Source organism: Falco punctatus (genome assembly GCF_963210335.1).
Source record: "Falco punctatus genome assembly, chromosome: 13".
Lineage (NCBI taxonomy): Eukaryota > Metazoa > Chordata > Aves > Falconiformes > Falconidae > Falco > Falco punctatus.
Window position 1 is genome coordinate 5,952,819 of NC_137593.1, and position 12,322 is coordinate 5,965,140.

At 47.5% G+C, this 12,322-nt stretch overlaps 1 protein-coding gene across 1 annotated transcript; it reads left to right on the plus strand.

Annotated features, from left to right (window-relative positions):
• The first annotated feature begins 1,542 nt into the window (after nucleotides 1-1,542).
• CLDN11 (claudin 11) lies at nucleotides 1,543-12,000 on the plus strand. The gene is made up of 3 exons (XM_080410537.1): nucleotides 1,543-2,054; nucleotides 4,821-4,985; nucleotides 11,147-12,000. Exons 1-3 carry the CDS (start codon nucleotides 1,829-1,831, stop codon nucleotides 11,377-11,379), a joined length of 624 nt encoding a protein of 207 aa, XP_080266663.1. The 5' UTR covers nucleotides 1,543-1,828; the 3' UTR covers nucleotides 11,380-12,000.
• The last annotated feature ends 322 nt before the right edge of the window (nucleotides 12,001-12,322 follow it).

Below are 12,322 nucleotides of genomic sequence, written 5' to 3' on the forward strand. Positions count from 1 at the left end.
ATATCTAAGTATTAGCATGATTTAGAGAATATGTGCGGTATTGAAACTCCAAAGGACTGGTGACAGCACTGTTGGACAACTCAGGTTGGAATCAGTCACCCTGAAGTGGTTAAGCAGCCTTGTGCCCGGTTTGAATCAAAAAGCAGTATTAAGCTGTGTGCATTTATACTCGATACAAAAAGATCAAATTTTAATTTACAGAATGATTTAAATTTAGATGGATAAAATGCCACTCTGAAAAAACGCGAACTGTGTCAGCAAAGAGGAGAGGCAGGAACGTGTTCATTTGTCATCTCGTCTCCTTCCAAACTCGGGGGGTGATGCGTGATCTGTCCAACGTAATTGCATGGTACAGGAACAGGGATGGCACTAGTTTCACTCAAGAGATGACATCATCCTGAAGGATAAATCTCCTGAATAATATATCAGCAGGAATATTGTTTGAGGAGTAGATTAGGGAAGGAGTAACCAACATTATAAAACACATGTGAAAGCAGCTATTAAATTTCCATTTGTAAAAACTCCTCTTCAAAGATAATTTTCAGCTATTTACATAGTAGCTCCAGTATTCAGATGAAGCTTTGACAAACCAAAACTGTGGCCTCATGCTTGAATTTTTGAATCCGAGGAACATGTGATGAAGCTTAAGATGGTCTTCGTGTTTTTCACTTTATTTGCTGCAGAACGGGGAAAGAAATACCGTCGGATGCAGAGCAGGATGTATTTCACTCCCGGCACCTCCTCTTGGAGCGTAGCTTCCAATATTTATTTTTCACTAACAGCTCTAGGAATGAATCGAGTTCATTGTTGGGCCGTTGTCCTGTCGGGTTTGTCCCTGCCCCGTGCAGTGGGGACACCTCTCCGCTAGTGGTCCCCCCAGGCACGCGCTACGCTGCAAAATCAGCAGCGCCGGGGACGCGCGGTGATGAAATGTCACCGGGGATGTGCTGGCACCCGATCACACATAGATCTGCTTGTGAAAATGCAAAGCAAAGTTAGGAAAATATCCTGCCTGCCTGTTTCTCCTGATGCAGAGCGGGCTGTGAAGTTTCTCTGCCGACACTTAGAGGCGGGCTGTTCCTGCTTCTGTCTACCAGACTAAAATTTACACCCGTAATGAGTCTGAGTAAAAAGCTGCTCCTTTTAATTTTAGCATTCAAAAGGTGCTGGTAAACACGTATTTGAGACCCCGGGAGTGCTAGGTGATACTTCTGAAAACCGAGGCGCAAGCAGAGAGTGCAGCGATGGGTCTTTTATGTTTTTGCAGTTACTGAAAACGGCACGAAAGAAGCGAGACGGATTATGTCCGTTCCCTGCAGCTGCGCTGATGGCTTTGACGAGGTGTCCGATTCCACCTCTTGAGTAACTCTGGCCACCGTGTTTCTTGCCCTGTCTTTCCATGCGGAGGTATCAGTGTGATCATTTGCCTCCAGCTCGAAAACACTGCCTCAATTTTTCTCCCTCGATGCTGCATTTTGAACAGCCAGGCTGTTTGCGTGTGACTGAAGCAGTGCGGTTTGTTTTTCATGCACGGGTGGGTGTAACTGCATCTCCTCCTCTCCGTGCTGTCCTTCCCCTCCGACTCTCTGGATGAACTGGCAGAAGTTGGGGCTCCCGGCTCGCTCCTCCCATGCGCTATGGGGCTGGAGGCAGCTCTGACCCCTCCCAGGGAGGGAGCTGGGCAGAGGCAGCCGAGCTCCTGCAGCAGTGCCTGCCCAGGGACCCATCTCAGCAGACCCCATCCCTCCCGCTCGCAGCCGGCAGGTCCCTGGCCGGCTGAAGCCCTGCGGGCGCTCTCCTGCCCAGCTCGCCCCACCAAGGCAGCGCCATGGTGGCCACCTGCCTGCACCTGGCCGGGTTTGTCTGCAGTTTCATAGGGTGGATCGGGGTGGTTGTGGCGACGGCCACCAATGACTGGGTGGTGACTTGCGGCTACACCATTACCACCTGCAGGAAAATGGATGAGCTGGGATCCAAGGGGCTGTGGGCAGACTGCGTCATGGCAACAGGTCTCTATCACTGCAAGCCCCTCGTGGACATCCTCATCCTGCCAGGTACGTGTGCCCCGTCCTCCCCTTCCCGCTGGGCGAGGAGTGGCGCCTTGCTCCAAGCCGCACCGGTCCTGCTTCTGGGGGGGTTGGTGAAGATGGGTTGATGAGGGAGCTTCGTCTTCACCAGCGCAGGAGATGATCCAGTAAATAGGCTAAAGAATGTGAATGACAGCTCTGAACATGATTCTCATAAATTATACCTGGTTGTAGTCATACCCAGGTATCATGTGTTATCTGTGGCTGTTAAAGTCCACTTAATGTTTAATCATTGTTCATGGTAAGCGCTCGCTGTTCCTTTCATGTCTTGTATCTAGATTGCATTGCAAAACATGGATAGTGTAGTGAGGTATAACAGCGTGCTTTGAGTTTTGCTTTGAGATGATGATGAGCTATTACAAATGTGAAGGTTCTATTCCTTAAGATGATTTTGAGTATAATGAATCTTTCAGCATCTATTATTAATGCTGCTATGGCTTTTAATCTTTTGAAAGATCGTCATTAGTCTTGATGGTCCTGATGCTTCCCACATTTTCTAAGGCAAGACAGAACTTTTACACGGCAAACAGATGTCACTATATTCAACTTGGTGTTTTCTAATTATATAGTAATTTTCATTAGTTTGCTGCAAAGCAAAAATTAAGCAAGGTGTTTAATCAGTATTAATACATCTTTTGAGCTAATTAGAGCTGTCAAAGTCTTGTGTGGTCTTGTCCCTGTAAGTTTAGCTAATGATCTCACGCGTTTCAATCACTGTTAACTCTGTAGCACTTCTTCATTCTTCTGTGGTTTAGATTTTACATCCTCTAGCATGTCAGAGATGCCTCTTCCAAAGCTGACAGGGTAGAAGTAACCATTCCTAGTAGTTTTCTTTCATGTTTCCTTATTAATTTGTTTAGGCTGTTGTGAAAATAATTTCACAAGAGGTTAGAAAGATTATTCATGAATTTCTCTGTTACAGAGCCTAGTCTGTCCCACATAGTGCTGAGCAATATTGAATCTCTCAGACTACCTCCTATTCTCCCTTTCTCTGTGTGCAGACTTTTATTTCAGTAGGCTTACCTTCCTTATTGCTGCTCTTTTTCAATATGATCCAGCCCAGAAGACAGAGAAAAGGCTTGCCCAGAAGAAACATTTTCAAATGAAATTTAATAAATAGGTAAAGAGGTCTTTCGGCAGCAGAAAGCAATGCTTGTCTCCAGCAGAAACAAATCACAAAAGAAGATGCTTCTGGTTGTAACCTATATGGTAGCCACAGCTTTCAATGAGAGGGAAATTTATCCTGGTGTGCCCGATAGCTGAAATGTATTTAGTCTTTCATTGCTGGAGTCAAGTCTTTGAAATGAATGTGATTGTATTCTCGTTTAATTGGGACTGATTGCACAGAAACCACACTGGGCACTGCTGTCTCCTTTGTTTAGGGTTGCTTTTTCACTCTGAACTCCTCAGGTAACTCTTTGGTTAAGTTTCCTCTTGAAAAAAATCAAGCAAATATTCAGTATACACACAGTCTGCATTCCCAGGAACAGGAAGTCCTCATTCCCGGTGTCTTACCTGTCTGTCAACAGGACTTGCTTGAGGCTCCTGTTTGCTGGTATTGTTTGAGGCGTCATAAAATTCCATATCTGCATGTGGCAGCTTCACTTTGTTAATAAGAGGGGAAAGAAAGCCAGCATGCTTGCTCGGCTGAGACCGTTCCAAGAGCCGGTGGAGGCTCACCCGGCACTAGAGCAAATCTGACACTTGTTCTTTTTCTTTTGCATGCAGGTAGTGACCTATTTTTAGTTATTTATATCTACATTTTATATAGTGTATATAAATTGATATTAAAATCTGTATACGATTATATATAGCTTATATCTATCTGAATATATAAAAATGGATACATTATTATACATAGACCATCACAGAGTGGTAGAAATGTCACAGCCCTGCCCAGCACACCCACAGTCCCCGGCCCCAGTTGTTCCTCGCTGCCTTGTGTTCAGCACAAGGGACAGGCAGGAGAGGGATGGCCACTGACGAAACACCGGGGAATGCCGTGATGTCTGTAGGGACCCAGAGGGATAACGTGGCCCTTGGTTATGGCAACTCAAGCAGCTCTGCAAAGTGCGGTCATTTCTGCTGGCTAAGGAAGAGCTGTGCCGGCGGTCAGCTGGAGCCACGGGTCTCCCCTGAAACCCGCTACCAGGCTGGACAGCATCGGGAGGTGGCTGGGGCTGGTGGGCATCCCTCCTCCTCCCAGGTCAACGGCCCTCAGCTCCTCAGGGCGGCCGGCGGCAGTACCTCATGGACGCCCATGCTTCAGTAACGGGTCTTCAGCCCTTCAGCCCTGCTCTGGCTGACTGTGGACCTCCCCTGCTCACAGCAAGCTGCTCTTCAGGACTTAAAAATCTTGTTATTTAATCAAAACTCTCCCTAGGAAAAGATATAGGAACACTCCTTCCTAGCTGTTTCTCCTACTTTCTCTTCCCATGTTTTCCACCTCCATGATTTCTCAGGGTCTTGCTGGGAAGAGCCCACGTTTTCCGGGCAGTGCTATTTCTTCACTGGAAAATGTTGAGCCTGCACACCCTGTGTTCAGGCGCTACCCGCTGTACTGCCGTCTCACTCTCTCGTGCCTGGTGAAGATTTAACGTTTACACAAAGGGTTGAACCTGTCTCCCGTACTCCACGCAATTCTTGGGAGCTAATCGAAGAGGAACCTTTGTCCAAAGGTCTCCTTCTTTTGTGCCAAATAATCAAAATCCTCTTTCCTTGCCTTGCCAACAGGGTATGTCCAAGCATGTCGAGCACTGATGATCGCCGCCTCTGTCCTGGGTCTTCCCGCTATCTTCTTGCTGATAACGGTCTTGCCCTGTATCCGGATGGGCCACGAGCCTGGAGCTGCCAAGTACCGGCGGTCCCAGCTGGGAGGGATCCTCATCATCCTCCTGGGTAAGGCGCGGAGAGCCGTAGGCTCTGCTGCAGAGCGGCACATTGTGAGCTGGTTGAGCACACGCACCTGGGCAGCTGCTGGCCAGGCTGGGCTGACCCTGCGGCTCTCCGGCAGCGCTGCCGTCTGGGGGGGCACGAAAGGCACGAAGGGGAGCGGGAGGACAAAGACAGGAGGCAGGGAGCAAAGCAGGGTGAGGAAGGGAGGGCTGCAAACCCCTCCGGTGTGTTGCCTTGCGGCGTCCTCGGGCACAGCCACTGCCCATGTCTGCAGGAGGGTGACAGCGGCTGCGCATAGGCAGCTGCCTGCAGGCACTGGTTTTGCTGGTTCGCCGTGGAAGTGATGTTATTTTTGGAAAAGGGTCTAAACTTTCAAGCTGCTTACAGGGAATGGATAGCCTCTGGATTGTCCCCGGGCATCGCTGATGCAGTAGGGTCAAAGTAAGCTGAGGGGTGGGGGAAGGGAAGCCCGCTGGCTGGCATGGACCTGAGAAGAGGGATGGTATGTCCCCTGTGCCTCCCAGCCCCTCTGGCCAGCCTTGCCCTTGGCCTCCAAGTTCCCCTGGGAATTTCTTCCCATCCTCAGTGCCTGTGGAGGAGATTGTTTTGAGCAGGGCAGACTGTGGAGCTCATTGTCCCCGCCACAACACCTGCATGTTCTTGAAGCCTCGTCATCTCAGCAACAGCCTGCGGTGCCTTGTTTTTACCCGTCCGTGTGGCAGGGGAGGAGGGGGGAGGGAAAGTGGCCTCTTTGTGTGGCTCTGTTGGTCGCTGGCAGCCAGCACTGACATCATGCCCGTCTTCTTTCTTCTTCTTCTTCTTCTCCTTATATTTTTTTTCAAGTGGGCACTGGATATAGCTGTACAGAGGGGCTGCCCTCTGGGCGCTCCTTCCCTGCCAGCCATCCCTCCTCGAGTGCCTCGGTGAGAAGCAGTCAGTACGAGTCACATCATCCAAAATCTAAGGGACTGGGACCAAGGGACCCTTTCAATGCCTGTTGTTTTTTTTGTTTTTGTTTTTTTTTAAAAGTCTTTATTTTTTAAAAAAGGGTTTAAGAGCATGTTGCCACAGCTGGGAGTCCTAAAATCAGCTTTACAGGGCCTGTTTAGAACATCCCCATAGTGAACAGTCACGTTAGAGAGCTGTTGGAATGTGACCTTCATCCCTGTCCTGAAACCTTGAGTCACGTATTTGGGCTCGGCGAAGTGAAAGGAAAAGTGTTTTTCTCTGTGTATGAACAACATTTTAGTGCCAGAGGGGTCCGCTCTGCTGGATTTCCCCTGCCAGGATGGGGGAGGCCCAGCAGAGCTGTGCTTTGTCGCAAATAAACGTGAGTTTTCAGTTCCGACTGAGACCCGTGCTGTAGCTCAGCCCTGTTTGCATGGCTGCAGACGTGGAGGCGAGAACATTGCCCCTAAATCCCGAAGGGTGACAGGATTACAGGACCAACACACACGCAGCAAACAGACTGCAGTGACAGTGTTGGGTAATGCTGCATCAGAGCACATGAAGTCCCGTGTCTTGCATGGTTGCACCAGGGTTTGGGGTCTGGTGTGCCACTCTGCCACCCTGCTGTGACACCGGGGAGGAGAACAGATGTCAGAGGGTGATAGAGAGGAGTTGTGATGCTCTGTAAGCCAGGTTCCTCTCTGCCTCAGAACATGGTTTTCCCACTAGGTAGATCCTGTGAGGCAAGGAAATTATTTACAGAGACACTGGCAGACAAATGCTCTTTGGGTTGGATTTAGACTTCTTACGGATTTTTGCCCCTGTGAGTTTTGAAGCATCTACAGGTGAAGTGATTGCTCATGTCGCTGATGTCCTGAATGATCTGGGCTGGCAGCAGCAGCCTGGTCACAATGTTTTAGTCACAATTACAATAATGCTCTTTTTGTTGGATCACAAATGAAAAATAAATAAGCTCCTTTTGCTCTTAAGTTGTTTTTTTCTTAAAAAAACCAAACCAACCCACATTTATTTTTACAGTCCCTTTGGAAGAAGAACAATATACAGAGCTTGGGACTTTCACATTATTTAGGCTGATTAATGATCTGTTCTTTGCAAAATGAGGTGTTACGATTCCAGAGCATTTAATAAGCATGAATCAGGCCTTGAAACACAGAATACTGGCTTAAAATTGATTATATTTTAGAAGTAATACACCCTGGACTGTTCTTATTTACCCTCTGGCCACTGAACCCTCATTCATGGTTTTCCCCAGCTGCAGGGGCTTCAGCCTTTTCCTCTAAGTGGAGACCAACTCCCAGAGCTCTGGTTAAAACAGAACAAATGCCAAACCCCTCGCTAACGTAGCAGAAATAGGGAGTGAAGATGTGATCAGGGGAGCTGGCCCCATGGCAAACCTCACTTGTTGATCAGGGAAGAGATGGCGGTTTGAGATTTATTATGAAGGAAAACAGGGGCTGAACTCAGGGAAGGGGTGGCAGCTTGTCACTGAAATTTATTTTAAAGGAAAACGGAGGTTAAAACACAGTGTGGAGCCAAAAAAAAAAAAAAAAAAAAAAAAAAAAAAGAAAAAAGAAAAAGTTGAAAACTTGCCAGGAAAACAATGGGCTCAGATATTCCATTGATTTTTCTGTCTACTGATAATAGCAGGCTGCAGAGTGCAACCTGTGTGCACACCCTCCTATCCTGCCTGCTGATGTATTTATGTCTTTGCTTGATCCTATCTGTCTGAGAGAATTGATTTATTGCTGAAAACAATCGTCAGCAGAAGTTTGCTCTAAGCCAGTACGAAAACATTTCATACACTAGTGCTGATGGAAAAACCCTGGCCCATCCTGTGTTGTTGATACTAATTCGGGGGACCCCTTGCTGGGAACCAAGCGGGCATTTTCCTAATGGAGTGGGGGATTGGAGACACTGGAAAACACGGATGAAAAATACATCAGTTACTGTGGATTACTACTGCAAAATGACCGTATTGGCTATTGTATACTAAACAAAGGATATTAACGAGTTTTTCTGGATACTGCATGAGATTTACTTCTAAGACCATAGATATCAAGATAAAAAGATTGCCTTGAACACAGGGAGGGGGAGAAAATCATGGATAATGTATTTCAACCAAATGCTTTGAAAGAGAAATCTGTGTGACTTTGAGTCAGCAACTCAGAATAATTAAATTTAGCCACAAAAGAAAAGTATTCTTTCTTCTGCAGAACTTGCTGTTAAGGAATTTGGCAGGGACTCGCCGTCCCTTGAGTTAGAGTACTCCTGCTCTGTCTGCCCCACCTCCGCAGGCACCTTCTGTGCTTCTTGTCTATGGGCACTTCATCTGGTTCCAGCAGGCCTGTAATGCAGAATAATAAGAGATTCAGCTCAGCGGACTGAGCTACCGCAAGTCCATAGTCAAAAAGGACTTAGAAATGCTGGGAGCCTGGGATGTATCCCTGTGGATTCGCAGTGACGTGATGGAGCGAGGACAACCATACCGTGTGTTACTGAGATGACTTTTCCGGGTAGAGGCAGTGGCTTTTGCAGGACTGCCTGCTCGAGCTGCAAAAAAGCACGTGTGTGCCCCCAAACACGCTTGTTTTTCCAACTAACCCTGCTGGTCTAATAGAAATATTCTGTTTGCAGACCTTCTCCTACCTTTCTGCTGGACTATACTGACTACAGCAGCTCTACTGTCTGAAGACTTTCTAATTTACAGAAAGTCAAAGGGTCTCTCAGCAGTAGCACAAAAGGGAAGGGCTATTAATTTCTATTCAAACACCTTTTCCATGTAGGCAGCTATTTTAGAACTTGAAACTTGCCTTAAAATGCCTTTTCCAGTCCCTTTGAGTTTCTTGGCAAATGAACTTTTTTTTTTTTTTCAGCCTTTCTCTGTGGTACAGCTAGACCAGCATTTGAGTTCACCAAGAAATATTGCCGTTGCAGACTGTCCTTTGCACATCCTCTGGGAGGATTTACAGCCCAATTTAATCTACGCAGAGCGATGAAATCCAGCCCTGTTTGAGGGCATTCCTCTGGCTGAGCGAAGGGGTCACCAGTGACTGACGGCAGCTGGTGGCCTCTGAAGGCAGAGAGGTCAAGCTAACCCGTGCAAAGTCCTTGGCTTGTGTTTCACAGCTTTCTAGTACTGTCAGCATTAAAATAAGGTGGTTTTACATGTAGCTGAGCCACACTCACAAGAGATGCTATTGTGTTAGCATCCCTGAGAGCTCTTCTCACCCCAGTGCAAGTGTTTTCTTCGATCCTGTGTGGTGGGGGAGGGTCTGGATGGATAAGGCTCTTATAGTCTATGGACATAAATATATATATATATATATTTACTGCTGACAGAAAAAGAAAAGATGATTGTTTCTTTTTCCGAACAACAAAGAAGTGTTTTTTCCAGCCCATTAGAATGCTTTGTGGATTCCTAACTGATACATTTTTGTTTTAAAGCGTTAGAGGCTCATGAGCTGTTTGCAGGACTGATCCACACGCAGGAGAAAAGCTGTTCTCCCCTTCTTGCCTTCTCTAAAAATTCCTTCCAGAGCTGTGGGGCCCTTGCTTTGAGAAGGCCTGAAATTATTACTGGCTTTATTAGCATCCTTCCAATGTTCTTCTCTTTTCCATAAGAAAATATTTTCTCTCACAATAACTGCAGCTATTGGGGATGGATTTTCTGTTGCACGGGCCAGGAGCTATGGTTTGTTCTCTGCTTTAACTAAACAATTTTATTTTTAATCTCACCCCCTTTTTTTTCCCTCTTGCAACCTTAACTTTTTGACACTGCCTCCAGATACCTTTTAACGCGGTCGGTGGAAATCTGTAACTCTGCCACGGTCCTGTTATTGTTTTGCTCTGATTCTCTGATAGCCACAAGGATGGAGTCCTGCACAGCTTGTCCCAGAGGCAAGTAAATATTGACAGATTAATTCTTCTCAGATGTACAGGCCATAAAGGAGTATTGTTTTAGGACCTGCTCCTGTGAGGTGATTAACACCATCAACTCCTGTCGCCCTGGGTGCATGCAGGGACTTTGCAGGATGGAGGCAGGACCCTTAGCGAGGGCAGCGAGTGTGACCTTGTGCAGCGCAAGGAGAACACGGGGCACGTGTTTTCTCTCTGCTAGGAGCAAACCACGCGTGTGTGCTGCACACCGAAACCCTGTGGTCCCTAGCCTGGCTGCCTGCAAAGTGCTGAATTTGAACCCGCTTTACTGTGTGAGGGCACCTCCTCCGCATCACCTGCCTAGTGGTCCTCGCAGCACCACCGCGGCAGCCTTCCTGGTCTTGGTGGGAAAAAACTATGGGATTTCAAGCAAAATTTGAATTCTGTGGTCATTTTTTGACCTGCTGTAGACTCCAGGTAGAATCCTGTTTTCCCTTCTGCAAGGCCCTTCAGTTTCTACTGAATTCAATAGGTTTCTGGGGAGCCTCACTGGGTTTGTCACTCTGTACAGAGAAATTTTCTACAGGGAAGTGCAATCTGCTTTCCAGAGTTGTGAGACATTTCCTCCTCCATAAAAAAAAAACCAACACAACGATGCTGCAGTGCTAATTATTCTGTCCCTGCCCATCTTCTGCTTGTGTTCTGTAAACCCTACTCTGTCCTTCTAAGGGCTGGGATGTTTCGTTAATGTGTATGTGACCATTCAGTGGAGCAACTGCAACGATGCTGATTGACACGGGCTGAGGACATAGTACGTGAGTTCGTGCAGAAATAGTGATTTAAACCAATTGACTCCGGGCCACCGATTTTACTGTCTCACCGATGCATATGGCTTTCGTGGCCTTGCTTCATACCTAACCTATTCCTAATTCTGCAGCTCTCCAGAGCACCGGTTTCAGGGTGACTTTCATTCTTCCCACTTAAAGATATTTCTAGGAAACAAATTTGTTTCCCTTGTAATAATATATCAGATTGTGTCGAGCAACAGTTGTTTTTTCTTCTCGTTTGTTGATGCCCAGGAGAGACGGCTGTTCTCTCTTGATCTTTCTCCCCGCAAGGCTCCCACGCTGCCTCCTGTTCGGGGATCTCTCGGCCCTGATGCTGATGCTTCTGCATCCCACTGTGGGGCTGCAAGGGAGGAAGGATGGGCTTCCTCGCTGTCCCCTGTCCTGCAGACCCTTCCTTCCCCTTCGGTGTGCTTTGTGTCCCCATGGTGGGGTTAGGTGCTGGCCTTACCGGTCCTTTCCATCTCTCCCCAGCCATGTGCGGCGTTGTCGCGACGATCTGGTTTCCCGTGTGTGCCCACCGTGAGACCACCATTATGAGCTTTGGCTACTCCCTGTACACGGGCTGGATCGGCTCTGCTCTCTGCCTCTTCGGTGGCTGCGTCATCGTCTGCTGCTCAGGAGATGCCCAGACGTTCGGTGAAAACCGTTTCTACTACGCCTCGGGATCCAGCTCCCCTACACACGCGAAGAGCGCTCACGTGTAAGCGCCCCAGGGACGTCCCACGGCTGCCGTCGGATGCTTTGGCTGGTGGGTTTGTGTGCCCTGGGCCTGCTTCTACTGACACACACTGCTGTCAGGCTCCCCGGGGAAGATTTAGAAAAGCAGCACAAATGTCTGGTAGTTTGAAGCATTATTCCCCCCATCTGTTCCCCCTTCTCTAGAACGAAAGCTCCAGCCAGCCCTACCTCTTGGTCCCCCCGTTTTGTCCTGACCACCTACCCCACCTTCTTGCAGCCAGGATGACTCGGATGGTTCGGGGTTGTTGTGTGGGGTGTAGCGTTTTTATTTTATCTTCTAGCTCCCCTGATTATGGGAGAGTTAAAAGCAATAAAACAAAGGAGAGAGACACTTCCCCATTGTTAGAAGGACTCCGGCAGCTTCTCCCACTGCTATTTGCTTTCCCCCGCTCAAGGTCACCGCTTCGGCACGGTTCGGGCGAGAGGGAAGGGAGGAAGGCTCTGCTCCCCAGCTGGGCAAATGTTTCTCTTTTGGAACAAGAGTAGGGGAATTATTTTCTGCCTTTCTCTGTAAATACTTTTGTATGAGTTTGGTCATTTTAGTAACAGTATTTCCCCCACCCCCACAGTCATCAGTATGAAGGAAACAGTACCCAAAGGTCCTAATTACATGGTAGATAACGGTGCCTTTTTATATAGTTTTAAATGACTTTGGGGGCTCTAATCCCCGCACTCTGGTTTCTTTTCTTTTTTTTCCTTTGTACAGATCAGTTACTAAAAATGTATTTTTACATTTTTTTAAACTCCTTGCTTTCTTCCTCTCGATTTGCGTTCTGTCTTGCATCATTAAAGCAGCACGTTTTAACACGCAGTATAATGTACCTGTTACAATACAATTCTGGTGAGTACTGATGATGCCTTTGTACTTTCAGTGAAATACTGTACAATAAATAACAGAGTACCTGCAAC